General features: G+C 43.0%; 1 protein-coding gene across 1 annotated transcript; it reads left to right on the top strand.

Moving 5' to 3' along the window:
* The first annotated feature begins 10,905 nt into the window (after positions 1-10,905).
* On the top strand, positions 10,906-15,407 carry PJA1 (praja ring finger ubiquitin ligase 1). The gene is made up of 2 exons (XM_019753614.2): positions 10,906-11,046; positions 13,211-15,407. The coding sequence occupies exon 2, from the start codon at positions 13,272-13,274 to the stop codon at positions 14,970-14,972; it is 1,701 nt and encodes a 566-aa protein (XP_019609173.2). The 5' UTR covers positions 10,906-11,046; positions 13,211-13,271; the 3' UTR covers positions 14,973-15,407.
* The last annotated feature ends 3,333 nt before the right edge of the window (positions 15,408-18,740 follow it).

The following is an 18,740-nucleotide window of genomic DNA, read 5'->3' as shown; positions in this document are numbered from 1 at the left end:
CTACTCCTTCCCTGCATCTCAGGGCAAAGAGCTCAGCCGTGGATCTAGTAAGCTTCTCTAGGCCTCCACCAGGGAACTCCCTACCTGGTAGGCCCCCCTCTTAGTTGGGAACTGAGGCCACCACATTCTTGTCACCGTAGGCCTGGAAGTAGCTAGTTTTAGAATTGACAGTCCTGTCTCCAAAGTCAAGCTCTGCCACCTCTAGCTAAGTAGCCTTGAACAAACCCTTATAATCTCTGAGCCTCAACCTCCCCACCTGAACATAAAAATTGCTACCTCACCACCTTGCTGTGCAGATGAAATCAGAGAGTGTATGTAAAGTGCCTGGCATATGGTAGGTGTTTGACAAATGTTAGTCCCTCCCCACAGTCTGGGCTTGCCCCTCCAGCCCCAAACCCAGCAAGTTCTGCCTGATTCCTGCCAGAGATCTTTGGGGTGAGGCTGGGACCAGATCTTGGCAAGAGCCTCCTGGCTCTGGGGAGAAGAGAAGGGAGCTGTGCCCCACAGTAGACAGTCCTCATCCCTGAAACTCAGCAGGAGACATGCAGTGGGAAGCCAAGCCAGGAGAAAAGATGAAGGGCCTGGGAGATTGCAGGGAAGGAGGAGGAGGCAGGTGGCTTCGGGGCCTGTGGGAAGTCAGGACAAGGAAGAGAGGAGCGTGGAGGCCCACCTCAATGGTCCAGGTGTTGTGAGATGGTTGGGAGAGACAAAAGAGGAGGCCTCTGGGCTGCAGGCTGCTTGGGCCTTTCTCCATGGCAACCTCTCTTAGCTCATCCTGGGGCATAGGATCTCTGTCTTTCCCAGGCTCTAGCAGGGGACTTGGTCCAGCCCCATCCAACTCCAGATACCTGTGCCTCTGCCCCCATCTCACTCTGTCCTCGTTTCCTGAGCCAGGCTCAGAGATCACTGTTCTCATTCTCCGCCTCCACAAACCAAACCTCGGACCTCCTCCCACACATGGGTCCCTTTTGATACATTATTGCCTTCAATCCAGAGGCCCCTAAAAATCTCTGACTTAGACTTTACCAATTGTTCTTCTCAAGGAATTCCCCTCTGTCTCCAAAGTCATCAGTATTAGTTGCCACAAAGAGGGCTTAACTGAGTCCCAGCTATGGATATGTTTGGCTCAAATGTATCCACTGGCTTACCTGGCCTCCCTTGCAACCACCAGCCAAGAAATAACAAGCAGAGGTCAGTGAACTCTGGAATGGCCCTTAGTCTTTGACTCAGGTGAGGACTGAGTCTGTGGCCTGGATCAGCGCTGAATCTATAGCTGGGATCAAGGCTGAGTTTGTGACCAGGTTTAGGGCTCAGTCTGTGACCAGGCTTTGTAAGTTTCTTTTGGTTGCAAGCAACAGAATTCAAGTCTTTGGGCAAAGAGTAAGGCTGTATTTGAAAGATAATGGGCTGTTTTTCAGAATTGATGTGAATATGACTCATTTCCAACTTTCCCAGTTTCCATGTCTCCTTTTGAGTTTCAAATACCTTGGAGAGGAGTCCAACTGGCCCAGCATGGGTCAAGAACCTCTGCTCCAGGTTCAGTCAAGTTAGCCACAGTGCAGGGTCACACATTGCTGGTGGGAGTGCGAAGGGCTCCAGCCTTTGGAGAAAGCAATTGGGCACCATCGACTAAAATTAAAAAGATATACATCTTTTGACCTAGCAATTGTACTTTTGCAGCATTGTTCATAGTATTAAAAAAAACCCTGAAAATTGTAATTATCTATCAATAGGTTGATGGCTGAATAGATTATGGCATCTCCACATCATGCAATACTGGACAGCCATTGAAAATTAGTAATTAGAGTCATACCAGTTGATTTCAGAGGGTGTTATTAAATGAAAATAGCAAGAAGTGGAAGAGTATATATGTGATCCCATTTTAATAAAAAAGGACAAAGAAAAACCCACGCATGTATTGCACATGTACATACAGACACATAAGTAAACATACATCTGTATATGATTCTACAAGTGTGAATAATAATATAATACTAGGTTACTGATATAGGTTATATGGGTAGAGGAGGGAGACAGGGAAATATCAAAGTAAAGACTTTTTAAAGCATGCACATAGGATTTCTGTTATGAGTGTATCCAAAATTATATAGAGATTTGTGTGTAATTATATTACCTTAAAATATTTTAAATAAGAGATGAATAAAAAGATACCAGAGCAAAATCTTATCAGAAGAAGATTGGGTGGCAGGATTACTGACAAGATTTTGACCTTAACACCAAAGGCCTTATTAGAGACAAGGAGAGTCATTTCTTACTGATCAGATGAACAAGTCTCTGGGAAGATGGAGCAGTCCTTAACATGCATGCCCTATATGTATTTTAAAAGCATAGATAAATGCTATTGTACTGTGCATATCCTCTTAAAGCTTATTTTTTTCATTCAACATTGTTTATCAGATGTGCCCATTGTGGTGCATGGAGATTTAGATTCTGCTTCTTAGCTACTCTGTAGTAGGTTTTCCACCATAGCAATTATTCATTTTCCTTGTGATCAACATTTAGGTTCTTTCTGGTCTTTTAATATTAAAAACAATGGTATAGAATAATAATGAATATCAAATATATATATATATATATATATATATATATATATATATATATATATATATATTCACAGGATGTGGAGCACAGCATAAGAAATAGAGTCAGTGGAACTGTGACAGCTATATAGGGTGTCAGAGGGGTAGAGGATTGGGGGTGGGGGTTTATCACTTTGTGAGGGGTATAAATGTCTAACTATTGCATTGTTTTGTACACCTGAAACTAATTTAAAAACAATGGTGCAATGAATATAACTGCACATATTTCATTTCAACCATTTGGAAGTATCTGTGTAAGTAGATTCCTAGAAGTAGACTTTCTGTGTCAAAAAGTATGTGCATTAGTAATTTTGATAGACGTTGCCAACTTGCCCACTACAGAAGCTCTAACAATTTACCTACCTCCCCCTAGCAATGTTAGAGGATGCCCGAAGCTCCACACACCCCCCCACCCCATGTGTTATGAAGCTTTTTCATATAGGTCAGTCTAAGAGGTGAAATGCTACCTAATTTTATTTTTGTTAACGAGCTTGAGCATCTTATGTGTTTAAGTGTCATCTGTATTTTTGCCCACATAATGTCTATTCATATCCTTTCCTCATTTTAAAATTGCTTTGTTGATCATTTATTGATTTATAGGAACTCTTCATGTATTTGGAAAATGAACCCTTTGTCTATGAAATTAGCAGCAAATATTTTCCCCAGGTTTTCTTTTCTTTTTACTTTACTTAGAATTGTTTATTTAGTATGTTTTGGCCTGCCAGAAGATTTTGTTTTTATGTAGTTGAGGCTTTTATTATTTTTGCTCCTGTATATTTTGTCAAATTTATAGCGATCTTCTCTACTTCAGGATTATACCAAAACAAACAAACAAACAAAATTCCCAAACAGAAGAACTGACTCTGGGTGATGAACACACAATGGGATTTATAGATGATGTAATACAGAATTGTACACCTGGAATCTATGTAATTTTACTAACAATTGTCACCCCAATAAATTTAATAAAAAAAGAAAAAAAGAAAAAAAAAATTCCCAAACAGCCTGTCATTTATTTTAGTACTTTTATAATTTCATATTTCCATTTAAAGAAAACATCAACTAGAAGAAGATATTTACAACTGTACAAATATAACTGACATCTGGTATCCAGAATATATAAATAATTCCTAAAAGTCAACAATAATAAGAAAAACCACTCCGACAGAAAAATGGACGAAATACATGAACAAACAATTCAGACAAGAGGAAATCTAAACAACAAATGCAAGAAGATGCTTGACTTCTGTAGTAGTTTAGGGGAAAGCAAAGTCAAACAGCAATTTTACATAGCCATCAGATTGGCAACAATTTTAAAGTCTGAATATATCAAGAGTGGTGGAGTGGGGCCAGCCCAGTGGCTCAGGCGGTTGGAGCTCCGTGCTCCTAATGTTGAAGGCTGCCTGTTCGATTCCCACATGGGCCGGTGGGCTCTCAACCACAACGTTGCCGGTTCAATTCCTTGACTCCGGCAAAGGATGGTGGGTTCCACCCCCTGCAACTAAGATTGAACACGGCACCTTGAGCTGAACTGCCGCTGAACTCCCGGATGGCTCAATTGGCTGGAGCACGTCCTCTCAACCACAAGGTTGCTGGTTTAACTCCCGCAAGGAATGGGCCCCCTGCAACTAACAACGGCAACTGGACCTGGAGCTGAGCTGCGCCCTCCACAACCGAGATCAAAAGGACAACAACTTGCCTTGGAAAAAGTCCTGGAAGTACACACTGTTCCCCAATAAAGTCCTGTTCGCCTTCCCCAATAAAGAAAACAATCTTTTAAAAAAGTGGTGGAGTGTACAGAAAACTGATGTGAATAAATTCTGGGTGGAAAAAAATTGGTGCGAACACTTTGGAAAGTGGATTGGCAATAGTATCTATTGACACTGAAATACTCCTACCCCTCCTGCCCCAATGACCCCCCCCACCTCCTGGAATTCCTGCCCTTGTGTAATTGCCTCCCCTTGAGTGTGGGCTAGAACTAGTAATTCCCTTTAATAAAATATGATAAAAGTGTTAGGGTGTCACTTCTGAGATCTGCTTTGAAGAAATGTTAAAAGAAGTTCTTCAGAAAGAAGAAAAATGATATAGGTCACACACAAAAGAAAGGAAGAACATTTGAGAAGGAGTAAATGAAAGTATAAATAAAATAAAATCTTCGGTTTTTTTCTTATTCTTAACTGATCTAACAAAAAAATGTTCAGCAAAATAGTAACAACAATGTGTTGGATGATTGTAACTTATGCATATGTGAAATGAACATCAGCAATGCTATAAGGGACAGGAGGAAAAAACTGGAATATTCCTTTACAAAATACTTGCACTACCCATGAACCAGTATGTAGTGTCATTTGCAAGTGGGCTTGGATTAGCTGTAAATGTATATTGGAAACTCTAGGGTAACCACTGAAAAATGTAAAAATGAGAAATATTATTGAAATTTTAAGAGAGGAGAGAAAATGGAATCATATAACATGCTCATTTAAAATCAGAGATGGCAGAAAAAGAGTGGAAGACAAAAAAGAGAGAGGAACAAAGAATAAGAGCAATGAATAGGAAACAGTTACAAATATGGTGGATATTAATCCAACTATATCAATAATCACTTTAAATGTGAATGGTCTAACTACACCAATTAAAAGGCAGAGACTATCAGAACAGATTTTTTTTTTAAAGAGCCAACTAAAAGACACAGATAAAAGTAAATGGATAGAGGAAAATATACATCCTAATATTAATAAAAAGAAAGCTGTAATAGCTATGTTAATTCCAGACAAAGCAGATTTCGGAACAAGGAAAATTATCAGGTATAAATAGGCTCATTACATAATGATGAAAGGGGTCAATTCTCCAAGAAGACATAATAATCCTTAATGTGTACCTACCTGACAACAGAGCATCAAAATATGTGAGGCAAAAAGTGGTAGAGCTACAAGGAAAAATAGATAAATCCACTATTATAGTTGGGAGACTTCAACACCCCTTTGTCAGTAATTGACAGATCCAGCAGGCAGAAAATCAGTAAGAACATAGTTGAACTGAACAGGACCATCAATCACCTAGATATAATTGACATCTATAGACTACTGCATCCAGCAACAGCAGAAACACATTCTTCTCAAGCTCATATGGAACATTCACCAAGATAGACCGCACCCTGGGCCATAAAACACACCTTAACAAATTTAAAAGAATAAATATCATACCAAGTGTCCTCTCAGACCACGGTGGAATTAAACTAGAAATCAATAAGAGGAAGACAGATGGTAAAATTTCAAAATATTTGGAGATTAAACAACACACTACTATACAACATATGGATTAAGACGTCTCAAGAGATATTTTAAAAAGTATTTTGAAATAAATGAAAGTGAAACTATAACTTACCAAAATTTGTGGAATGCAGCAAAAGAAGTGCTTAGAGGGAAATTTATAGCATTGAATGCCTATTAGAAAAGAAGAAAGATCTAAAATCAATAATCTAAGCATCTATCTTTGTAAACTAGAAAAAGAAAAGCAATTTAAAGCCAAAGTAAGCAGTAGAAAAGAAATAATAAAAGATCAGAAATATGTGAAATTGAAAACAGAGCAATAGAGAATATTAAAGACACCAAAAGCTGATTCTTTGAAAAATATTAGTAAGGTTGGTAAGTGTCTAGCCAGGCTGACAAAGAAAAAAAGAGGGCAGACAAAGTTACTAATATCAGAAATTAGAAAGGAGGCATCACTACCAATCCCATGGATATTAAAAGGATAATAAAGACATGAACAACTCTTGTTAGTAAAATTACATAGATTTCAGGTGTACAATTCTGTATTACATCATCTATAAATCCCATTGTGTGTTCATCACCCAGAGTCAGTTCTCCTTCCATCACCATGTGTTCGATCCCCCTTACCCTCATCTCCCACCCCCCACCCCCCACCCCCTTTACCCTCTGGCAACCACTAAACTATAAAATTAAAAAAAAAAAAGACATGAACAACTCTATGCCTACAAATTTGATAACAGATGAAATGGACAAAATCCATGGCACGCTTTTAATAAATAGGATAAAGCAAAAGCGTTGGGATGTCACTTCTGTGCTTAAGTCATAAAAGGACTATGTCTTCCATCTTGGGTGCTCTCCGGCGCACTCTCTCACCAGCTGCCATGTTGTGAGGAGACTCAGGAAGTCTATGGATAGACCTACATGGCAAGGAATCGAAGCCTGACAGCAACCACATGATTGCGTTTTTTTAAAAATTAGTTTCAGGTGTACAAAGCAACATACTAGTTAGACCTTTAAACCCCTCATAAAGAGATGACTCACCCCTCAAGCTACTACCCCTCTGACATCTTATATAGCTGTTACAATACCATCAACTATCTTCTTTTTGCTGTTCACCACTTCCTGTGACTATATATATCTATGTATTTAGTTATAGTTGACATTCCATATTATTCTACTCCAGCTTCAGGTGTATAGCGCATTGGATACAGTCTATGAAGTGATCCCCTTGATAAGTCCAGTGCCCTTCTGGCACCTTACATGATCTTTACAACATTGTTGATTATATTCGTCATGCTGTATTAACTACCAATTCACCTTTTTCACCCTGCCTCCAACCCCATTGCCATCTATCACACTGATAGATCTAGTACCTATCTGGCACCATACCTAGTTATTACAATATTATTGACTATATTCCTTATGCTATACCCTACATTCCCATGACTACTGTGTAACAACCAATTTATATTTCTTAATCCCTTCCCCTTTTACTCATCCTTAACCCCCCTCCCTTCTTAAAGAAGTCCCTCGAAGATTCCTTGTAATACTGGTTTGGTTGTGATGAACTCCTTCAGCTTTTTCTTGTCTGGGAAGCTCCTTATCTGTCCTTCAATTCTAAATGACAGCCTTGCTGGATAGAGTAATCTTGGTTGTATGTCGTTGCTTTTCATCACTTGGAATGTTTCCTGCCACTCCCTTCTGGCCTGCAAAGTTCCTGTTGAGAAATCAGCTGACAGTCTTATGGGAGCTCCCTTGTAGGTAACTAACTGCCTTTCTCTTGCTGCTTTTAAGATTCTTTTTTTCTTTTTTTTTTTTTTTACTGCTAGTCTTTATGTACATTTCTTTTTTCTTTTTTTTAAATTTTATTTTATTAAATTTATTGGGGTGACAAGATTCTTGCTTTGTCTTTAACCTTTGGCATTTTAATTATGATGTGTCTTGGTGTCGGCTTCTTTGAGTTCATATTGTTTGGGACTTTGCGCTTCCTGGGCTTGTATGTCTTTTTCCTTTGCCAGGTTAGGAAAGCTTTCAGTCATTATTTCTTCAAACAGGTTTTCAAATTCCTTGCTTTCTCTCTTCTCCTTCTGGTACCCCTATAATGCGAATTCCGGTACACTTGATATTGTTCCAGAGGCCCCTTAAACTCTCCTCAATTTTTTGGATTCTTTTTTCTTTTTGCTGTTCTGGTCGGGTGTTTTCTGCTACCTTATCTTCTACCATCACTGGTTGGATCCTCTGCTTCATCTAATCTACTGTGGATTCCCTGTAATATAGTCTTTATTTCTGTTATTGTATCCTTTATTTCTGACTGGTTCTTTTTCATGGTTTCCATCTCCACTTTTATGCTTCCTATCTCTCTGTTGAAGTTCTCCCTGAGATCATTGAGCATCCTTAGAACCAGTGTTTGGAACACTGTGTCTGATAGATTGCTTGTCTCCATTTCCCTCAGTTCTTTTACTGGAGCTTTGTTCTGTTCTTTTATTTGGGACGTTTCTTTGTCTCCCCATTTTGGCTCCCTCCCTGTGTTTGTTTCTATGTATTACGTAGGGCTGCACATGATTGAGCTTTTTTTTTTTCTTTTTTTTTTTATTAAATTTATTGGGGTGACAATTGTTAGTAAAATTACATAGATTTCAGGTGTACAATTCTGTATTACATCATCTATAAATCCCATTGTGTGTTCATCACCCAGAGTCTCTGAGGCCTGCCAACAGCCACGTAAGAGTTTGGATGTGGACATCCCACCCCAACTGAGGCTGCAAGTGAGACTGCAGCCCCCGTTGACAGCTTGAGTGCAACCTCATGAGAGACTGTGAACCAGAGGTACCCAGCTAAGCCATTCATAGATTTCTGACTCACAGTAATTGTAATATAATGAATGTTTGTTGTTTTAAGCTGCTAAATTTGGGGGCAATTTGTTACACAGCACAGATACTACTACATACCCTTTGACCCAAAAACTCCACTTCAACATGCATATGCTAGAGCAGTTTTTTCCCAATCCTTTTCACATCAGAGCACATGTTAAAAATGCTAATATTTGTACCAGAGGCAATAGACTCCAGGGCAGCAGCTGAATGAAGCCAGGTCCATCTTCCCTGGAGGGTAAGGGATCAATATATCAGAACTGCCCCAGAGAAACGCTTCCATATGGCTACAAGAGCTATGTGCTAGGATGTTCATTAAATCCTCACCTATAATTGCACACAACAGAAATTGCCCAAGTCTATCAGATAAGAAAGAGATAAAGAAATTGGATAATCATGCAACAGAATTCCCTACAATAATATATTATGGTAAAATCATATTGGAAAATTGATACAATAGTATTCAGCAGTTAAAAATGAATTACCTAGATTTCAATGTAGGAAATTGCTAAATTTACAAAAAATAAGTGAAAATTTAAGCTGCAAAAGGATATAGTTATTATGATACCATTTTGGGGAAAGAAGTAAGATGAATAGGATAAAGTGAGGGCTTCAACTGTAACATTTTGCTTCAAAAACAGAAGGACCTGAAGATCTGAAGAAAAGACAATTTGCTCAATCTGTGTGACAGGTACTTGCAAATGTGCATTTTTGTACTCTACTTTTCTGCATGTTTGGCATATTTGAAATATTTTTTGACAAAAATGCATCCTTTCTTGAGTGCAAAAATACTTTGCACTCAGTATTTTTGCACTCAGGCTTATTAATTTTGTCGTTAAATCTCTCTGTATCCTGATTTATTAGTCTATTTGATCTATCTATACCATAACAAGTGTGCTTCAGTCTCCTACTAGAATTGCAGACTTTCTGATCTCTCTGTATTTCTAACAATGTTTGCCTCATATATTTTGAAATTACATTGTTTGGCATATAAAGTTGAATGACTATATCTTCTCGGTAAATGAAACAACCTATTTTGTTCTCTTTAAAGCTTTTTACTTTGAGTTATTAATTTTTCTGATCTTAACATCACTACAAGTCTCTTTCCTTCCTTCTTTCCTTTCTTTCTTCTTCCCTTCTTTTTCTTTCTGTTTAAAATTTCTTCCTTCTCCTCCCTCCCACCTTCCGTCCCTTCCTTCTCTTCTTCCTTCTTTCATTTCTGCCAGTATTTAACTGGCATGTATGTATTTTCCAGTCCTATTTTTGCTTTAGGTGAGATTCATAGAAAGTGTATAACTGGGTTTCTAAAAACGAAACGCTCAAAATGAGAGTTTGATTTTTAATAGGCAATGTGAATCCATAGTACATACTGATGTATTTGGATTTTTGCCTGCCTTTTGCTTTGCTTGGGTTTTTTCACATCCCGTCTGGTTGCCTCTCACCCCATTTCTGCTCTTTGTTAGATTGAGTTTTTCTCTTTGTTCTACATATTACTTCTGTAATGGTTTGAAAGTTATACATCTTATTTCTATTCTGTTGTTACCCCTAAATTTTTTTTTTGTTCTTCTATTATGCATTTTATTTCCAGTAAGAACAAAACTTCATGTTGATGTGAACATAAGGAAGTCTCCATTGGTGGCAAATATTAGAGAAACTAATATTTTTAAACTGCAGTGCAATTACCAGAATGTGAACCCGTGTTGTGCTTCATGACTGATCATTTCTTGTGGATAGACAAGCTTGATTTTGTGATTAACAGCAACAAATTCTACTGGAAACAGTTCAATCTGCTTGAACCACCAGGTTAAAAAAATTTAAGCTTACTGCAATCCTAAATATAGTCTCACATTTTTAATACTTCCAGTACAAACCATAACATATAACATAGGATATGATATATTAATATAATTACTTTCACATTGGAATTAATCAGAAAGAATTTGCAGATTTCGTTTTATTAAAAAAAAAATCCAGAACAGAAGGGAATATGGCTAAATGGTTAACATTTGTTAAAGCTGGCTGTTGGTTACATTTCTCGCTGTCCTTTTCTGTATCCTTGACGATTTCATCATTTAAAATGAAATAAAGCTTTAGGCCCACCCCGGTTTGTCTAGAGCAGCTGCCGCCCCGCCACATCAAGGGGGCGGCTCCAGCTGACGCTACCGTCACTTCCGCCGCCGCAGTCGCCGCCCGCCCGCTGCTGTCTGGCGGGGGAGGAGCAGAACCCAGAGCAGCGGCTTTGACGGTCGTGGCGGTCGGAGGTCCGCGAGCTCTGCTCCTCCCGAGAGCGCGCGTGTGACGGGACTGGTGAGTGAAACGCTGTTCGTTTCCTCCATTCATCCAGACGTGGCGGTGGGGCGAATGACCGGGTACCGGGGCGAGGATTTCGGGGAGGTCTAGCGAACAGATTTTCCGGCTCGCCCCTCGGGAAGGGGTGGGGCGGACGCGGGACCTGACTGCAGAGGGAGGCCTGTGTCATCCATCGGCCTGTTTGGGGGCCCCATCCTCTGTCCGTCAGCCCCTTTCGTGTGGCGCAGCACCCCCGCAGTCGAATGGCTTTACTGACTGTTAGAGAAGGAGTGGTGGTCGTGGCAGTCTCCCACCTTTCCCTGCTTCTCCTCCCCCCACCCCTCCTCCCTTCTCTGCCCCTTTGCAGAGCACTCTGTGGCCTTTCTGCCCCCATTTTTCAGTTGGTTTGCTGAATGGTAAATTGTTAAAATTTTTAGGTAAATATATTGTTTCCAGGAAAATAATTATTCCCAGGGAAAAAGTATACCCCCACGCGACCTTTTCTTTCTTTTTTCCCCTTCCACATTGGTTGGGATCTGCCATTTGAGCTGATAACGTTTTCCCCTCTCTCCTTATGACATTGCGGCCCCCTCCCCCTCTCTGTCTGTCCCCCTCACCCTCCTGCTGTCTCCTCCCAGTGTCTCTCAGGCGTGCAAGCTGGGGACACACACCCACAAACGCACTCATGCAAGGACTACACACACACACACACACACACACACGCACACGCACACATACACACAGAAACCTTCATTAGAGTCCCCCTCCTTGCCCCTATACTCAAGGTTCCTGTGCGTCCCCTCCCCCATACACGCATGGACACACATGCTCACACTGTCACAGCCTTCAGTGCCCTCTCTCTCTCTCTCTCTCTCTCTGCCGGCCACATACCCACTTAAGGATATCCTTGGATCGTTGGCTTGTCTCCCATATACCCCTTACATACAAATGCTCCCCCACACGTGTTTACACACCCCTCCCAAATGCTCCTGTCTGCTACGAGTGTGCAAAGACAGCTCTCCTTTGCTGACCCCTGTGGCACACACTCACAGAAATCCTTCTCCGGGCCCCCACCCCCCCACCGCTAGCCACATTCATGCATACAGACATTCTTTGATTGCTGGCCACCCGACCACCAGTCACACATACATCCCTGTCCAGTGCTGTCTGCTGTCTCATACTGACATTTGCTCATACTGACATTTCCCCATTGTTGCCTCCCGTTTTGACGAACACACGCAAACTCATGGACACTCCTGTCCGATGCCACCATACGCTTCTTTACCTGCCACAGACACATAAACCCAGGCGTCCCTCCAGACTTCCAGCCACCACACATACAACCAAACACGAACATTCTCTTTCTCTCATATTTACACACACCCCTCTCCTCTAAAGCCACCTCACCCACACCTCTCATTTTTATACCCACAGCGAGAATGGGTCTCATTCTGTGACAGAACTCTTCCCAATGCCACAGTCACCTGCCCCTTCCCCCTGCAAACACAGGCATCTGTCCATTGCACAATTGCTATTTCCCCTTCCACCTGCTCTTCTCCTGACAGACACATAGGCACTCAATGCACATACACCGATCTGTATTTTCCATTCTATTCCAATTTGCAATTCTCCTGTATGTCTGCAGGGCTCAGAAAAACGCAGACACCCCATAAAAAAAAATCCCTCAGTGGTCTTTCCTCTCTCCATGTTGGCACAATTCCATAGTACTTCACCCACCTTCCAAGCATCCAGTCACCCCTGCCTCCCGCCATCTTCTGTCAGATTCTCCCTAAGTCTGGCTTTCCTATAAACCCAGTTTTGTTATCATTTTGCCAACATCAAAAATGTGTTCCAGGTCTACACCTGCCAAGTCACTGGAATGCTACCACAGGCCTTGGAAGAAAGTGAAATTAATTCTAAAGGCCCCTTATTCTTTTTGTTACCTGCTGACTTGGAGCTAAATCTCCCTGTTACTTTCTTCTGAACTGATTGGATTTTCCCATCTCCAGAGTGTGTGTGGGGCACAGGGGCCTTTCCACTCAAGCCTAGCTGTATTGCAAACCACCCAAGGCAGAGCAATGGGTCAGGAATCTAGCAAGCCTGTAGGGCCCAAGGCAGCAGGAGGGTATCAGGCCCACACAGGCAGGAGGTATGGAAGAAGGCATGCTTATGTCAATTTCAGGCCCTCCACGAGCCAGCAGGAAAGGATTTCCAGCCAGAGAAAGACGACATCTGAAGTCCCAATGCACAGACCAGCCCCCAGTCAGACCGCCAAGAGGAGCCGATTGCCACTGTCCAGTGTTCGTCGTCGTTGGGATGACAGTGAGAACTCGGGAAGCAGCCTGAATATAGATAATGAGGACTACTCCAGGTACCCGCCAAGAGAGTATAGGCTTCTGAGTAGCAGAAGAGGAATGGCTTATGGACCTATTGACTCTTTGCGGGAAGATGAGAGCGAGGAGGAGGGGGCTGGGCCTGTGGCACTAGCACCAGTACCAGTGCGAGGGAAAACTGGCAAGTTTAAAGATGATGTAGAGAAAGGGGCAAGGTCTTTGGTTGGGATGCCCCCTCACTTGCCTGGTTTTAACCGTGATGTGAGGGGCCAGCTTAGCAAGCTAGACCCAGCCCCCTCTGCCAGAGCTGGATTCCTACAGCAAAAGAGCATGGCTTCTCAGACCTCTGTTGTGGGCCGCAAGGTGGCCGCAAAAGGCGACAGCCTGGAGAGGGAGAGACGTGAGCAGAATTTTCCTGTGCGTCTCAGCAGGGCTCCTGTGAGTCTTTGTGGTGGTGGGGAAAACACCCCAAAGGGTGGAGAGGAACCCGTGGTGAGGCCCAAAATCAGAAATCTGGCCAGTCCCAGCTGCGCGAAACCAAAAATATTTTTTGATACTGATGATGATGACGATATGCCACACAGTACTTCCAGGTGGAGGGGTACTGCCAGCACTGATGAAGGCCCTTCAGATGGCCTGGCGAGAAGAGGCAGAGGTGAGAGTTCAAGTGGCCACTCTGAGCCGAAGTACCCCGAAGACAAGAGGGAGGCCAGGAATGAACAAGTGAAGCCAGAAAAGCTGCCGAGACGGCGACGAACCATGGCCGACCCTGACTTCTGGACGTACAGCGACGATTACTACAAATACTGTGATGAAGAGTCGGACAGTGACAAAGAGTGGACTGCTGCTTTGCGGCGGAAGTATCGGGGTCGGGAGCACAACCTGTCGTCCAGCGGTGAAAGCTGGGACACTCTGCCAGGGAAAGAAGAGCACGAACCTGAGCCAGCCCTAGTGAATGGTGCTGCCCGCGCAAGCCCTGGCAGCAGTGGCAGCAAAGAACTTGAAGTCCGAGGACCATCTCTTCGGGAGGCGGAGCAGGCATCCCCGGAAGGAGGAGAAGCCCCTTGGCTGCAATACAATGCAAATGAGAGCGGCAGTGAGGGCGAGAATGATTCAGGCCAGGAGTTTCTGCAGCCTGGGGTCTTCATGCTGGATGGCAACAATAACCTTGAAGACGACTCCAGCGTGAGCGAAGACCTAGAAGTGGATTGGAGCCTCTTTGATGGCTTTGCAGATGGGTTGGGGGTGGCTGAAGCCATTTCTTATGTGGATCCGCAGTTCCTGACATACATGGCACTCGAAGAACGCCTGGCCCAGGCAATGGAAACTGCCCTCGCACACTTGGAGTCTCTCGCTGTGGACGTGGAGGTGGCCAACCCACCAGCGAGCAAGGAGAGCATCAACACTCTTCCCGAGATCCTGGTCACTGAAGACCACAGCGCAGTGGGCCAAGAAATGTGCTGCCCCATCTGTTGCAGTGAATATGTGAAGGGGGAGGTGGCGACAGAGCTGCCATGCCACCACTATTTCCACAAGCCCTGTGTGTCCATCTGGCTCCAGAAGTCTGGCACCTGCCCTGTGTGCCGCTGCATGTTCCCTCCCCCACTCTAAGACCAAGGCTCTTTACTCCTGGTCTGCTGATTTTCCCCATCCCAAATCCACAACACTGCAGGAGCCCTCAGAATTAACAAGTGAAATGAATCCAATCATTAATCTACACCTGTTGATTTCTTGTGATCATTTCCAATGTGAAAACAGTTGTGTACGATTGCAGTAAAAATCATACTGTCTTTTAGAGGTTAGAAAGGACAAACTAAACTTTCTAAATGCTACTTGACATTGCAGTAAGACTATACCTTTTCTAACCTGAACATTGAAATCAGTTGCATTCGTTTTCTTCAGTAGAATATGTTGCTGTTAACTGTAACGTCAAGTTCATCTGTTAAATAAGTCCAAAAGGCATCACCAGTTCTGTTGCATGTTATGGGTTAACGTTCCTGTAATTGCAGTGCCGTAAAAGCTTATTAAAATTCTTTTGGTATTTCATGGTATAGTGGAATTGTCTGGTTTTGTCTAAGACGGAGGTACTAAGTGCCTTTATGATGGATCCCTTGCATTTGCATCAAAAATAGGTTTTTTTGGTGCTCCCAATAGTAGGAAAACTTTAGTTTCACCGAAAATGCTGACTCTGACAGCAGCAAAAAATTAAGGGTAATGATTTCTAAAAGTAGGAATAAAGTGTATGATTATCAAACTACTATGGGGCAAAGGCCAAAGAGAGAATACTCTGTCAGTCTATGGGAAGGAAAGAAAGAACAAGAAAGCACGGTAAAAATAAAGAACACTGGTAGGAGTAAATGTACACTGAGTGTAGGGGTGAAGGAGTGAAAATCCCCTTTCAGAAAACAGAAACTCCCAGAGGGAATGGGTAAAAAAATAAAGCTGTGTGTGGCTTGTATACCTTAACTCAGTGATGCAAGAGGAACAGAAAAATATATGGCAGACAAATGCTGCGGAAAATACATAGGTACCCACCTACATAGAGCGAACAGGCCTTAACATTTGGCCATATTGGCTTCAGATCTCTCTCTCCAATAAAGAGAGTTTTTTAGGCACAAGAGAAGTTTGTCACCCATCATACTTACCTTCCTCCACAGAAGTACGAACTACCCAGGAAATGGTGGTTTTACTTCTCGTCTACGTTTTTAGACATATGTGTGTGTGTGTATATGTGTATATATATATATATGTATATATGTGTGTAGCTAACCAATAGAGTTTCTGTTTTCTAAGTGGATGTAATTGATTGTATGTATGTTGTACCTGGATTTTTTTCACTCAACATTGTTTTTGAGAGTTAGCCATTTTGATACATGTTGATGTATTTCATGCATTTTGACTGCTGTATACTAAATAGTCAGTTGTGTGAATTACCACAATTTCTTTATCCATGCCCCTCTTGGTGGACATTGAGATTCTTCCTAGTATTTTGTGGCAATGAACATACTTGACAGAAGTCTCTGTGTACCTGTGTGAGTTTCTCTGGGGGTAAGTATCTGGAGATGAAATCTCTGGGTCTTAGGGTTTAATTAGCATATTCATGCAAACTGCGCTCCAAAGTGTACTCACTTATGCTCCTCCCAACAGTTTCTGCGAGTTGTTTTCAGCTCCAGCAGCCTGGATATTGTTAATTTTCAACCTCACTGACAATCAGTGGCATGGAAATTAACACAACAATAAAACATACTGTGTCCATCAGAAAGCAATCGTTTTTCTTTGTGATAATATCTCGTTTGGGCTAGGAAGAGAAGAAATGGGAACACTCCCGCTGTTGATGTGAATGTAAACCGGAGCAGCCTTTGAGGAGAGTGGTTGGAGTAGCCGTCTTTCAAACTGTAAAGTGGGGCATCTCCGTCAGCCCAACTTAAGTACTTTGGTAGTATGGAATTGACTATGCAGCGGTTAAAACCGGTACTGACACGGAAAGATCTCTAAGACATAATGTTCAGTTTTTAAAAAAGCATATTGTAGGGTGACATGCACAGTCTTTATGTAAAATAAAGCCTTACAAAACCAAACAATATATGAAAATGCATAAAAGTGTCCAGGAGGCTATGTACCTAACATGGCAGTGGTTACCTCTGGGGAGGGACGGGATTGGGGAAAAGGAGTGAGGAAGGAGGCTTTTGATTTCTTTTTCACTTGAAACAATTCATTTGCTTGATATTTTTTTTTACACTGTCAGTGTATTTCCATGAATATTAACAGAATAAGTAAAATGAAGGATTTCCAATTAAAAAAAGGAAAACTATTATTCTCTCACTGCAACTATGGAAACATGGGTGGAGGGCACAGTCCTTTTTCTTCTGTACCTGGTCAAGCTGATATATTTATAACTTCGTCCCCCACAGCCATTCTGTGTTCCCCCTTGGCCTTCTGCCAGCACCTCAGCTGTCGTGGAGACACCTAAGCCTGCGACCTTGGAGGGCCCCTGTTTGGCAGGGTTGTGGTGGTTTGCCTGATGTTAACCTTGGCTGTGCACCACACGAGAAGGTAGGTTAGGCGCACCCGTGGGTCCGGTCGTCTTCCTGCTCTCTTACATAGCAGCCCCCTGCTGGAGATGGAGAAGACTGTCACTGCAGAGGGTCCTGCTGGAGGCGAGGCTCTCGGGAGTAGGGACACCCACAAAGAAGGAGACCTGGGCCCCAGGCCCTGAGCAGCCCGCACTTGGTCCTGGGACCTCAGCAAAGAGAGTCAGACATTCGTGTCCAGTACGTAAAGTTTGAAGGGAAGAGATCAGAGGAGTTGAGGGCAAGAAGCGTTTGCTCTTGTACTGCTGCTGTGATCACGGTGGTGGTGTGGTCCGAGCTGACAGGGCTGCTGACCAAAAGCGCCTGTGCAGGATGTGGTTGTATCCTTGGCTGCGCAGTTCCCTCCTTCCTGCCAGTTTCTGGTTCTTCAGCCTCCCTCGAAATTTTCCAAGCCCACCCCCCATAGCTTTCTGATAAAACTGTTTTGCTTAAACGAACTACAGTTTGTGTCTGTTGTTTGTAACTGGCAACACCAAATAGCATGCTGGCCAATACCATAGCCCACTTTTGTGCCTGTTTTCCTAGTCATGTGAGATATCCCAAACGGCCAAGGGTCAGGAGATTTCTGTTTACAACGCAGTGGACCCATTATTGGCACCTGGAGCCATGGTTTTTGGCATAGTCAGCAAAGGTGCCACCCACCACACTGTACTTCTTGGTTACTGGGCTTGTTTCCTGGTCACTGATTGGTAGCATAAACCACTACATCTCACAAGAGAGCACCCCAGGTTCCTGAGGTGGTCCCCCCCACTGCTGGCACTATAGTCTTTCCTGGCTGTAAGGCACTACCTCCTTTTTCTTAGGCCTCTGTTGCAGCTAGATCTTTCCAGGTTTGTGCCTGGACCTGTGACCTGAAATGTCCTTTCTGATAGCCCGAGCTCCTTCCCTCTTGGTCCCATTTCTGTGGTCCTTCCACAGTCCTGACCCCAAGGACCACAGAAATGGGACCCAGAGAGGGAAGGAGCTGGGGCTATCAGAAAATAGTTTTCAGGAGCTGGCATGTAAACAGGACTTTTCAAAGGATCGGAGGAATTGACGGCTGGAAAGGACATTTCAGGTCACAGGTCCAGGCACAAACGTGGAAGGATCAAGCTGCAACAGAGGCACCCAGGGCTTGGCCACTTGACCAGATGAAGATTTCCTCTCCCCGGGCAGCCTCAGGGCAGGGGGTGTGTTCAGCAAACCCAGGAGGGGTCATGGGGCCTGGCCCAGCAAAGTGCAGGGGACCCAGCCTTAGCCCCACTCCCATCCCCAGGCTCTACAGGCCCTGGCACCCCTCCTATCACTC

This window comes from Rhinolophus sinicus, chromosome X (genome assembly GCF_036562045.2).
Source record: "Rhinolophus sinicus isolate RSC01 chromosome X, ASM3656204v1, whole genome shotgun sequence".
Lineage (NCBI taxonomy): Eukaryota > Metazoa > Chordata > Mammalia > Chiroptera > Rhinolophidae > Rhinolophus > Rhinolophus sinicus.
The sequence above is the reverse complement of the archived record's forward strand: the minus strand, read 5'-3'. Positions and strand labels throughout refer to the sequence as shown.

Bases quoted from the DNA above. Each gene is read 5' to 3' on its own strand.
- PJA1 (XM_019753614.2), top strand. From the start codon at position 13,272: ATGCACAGACCAGCCCCCAGTCAGACCGCCAAGAGGAGCCGATTGCCA.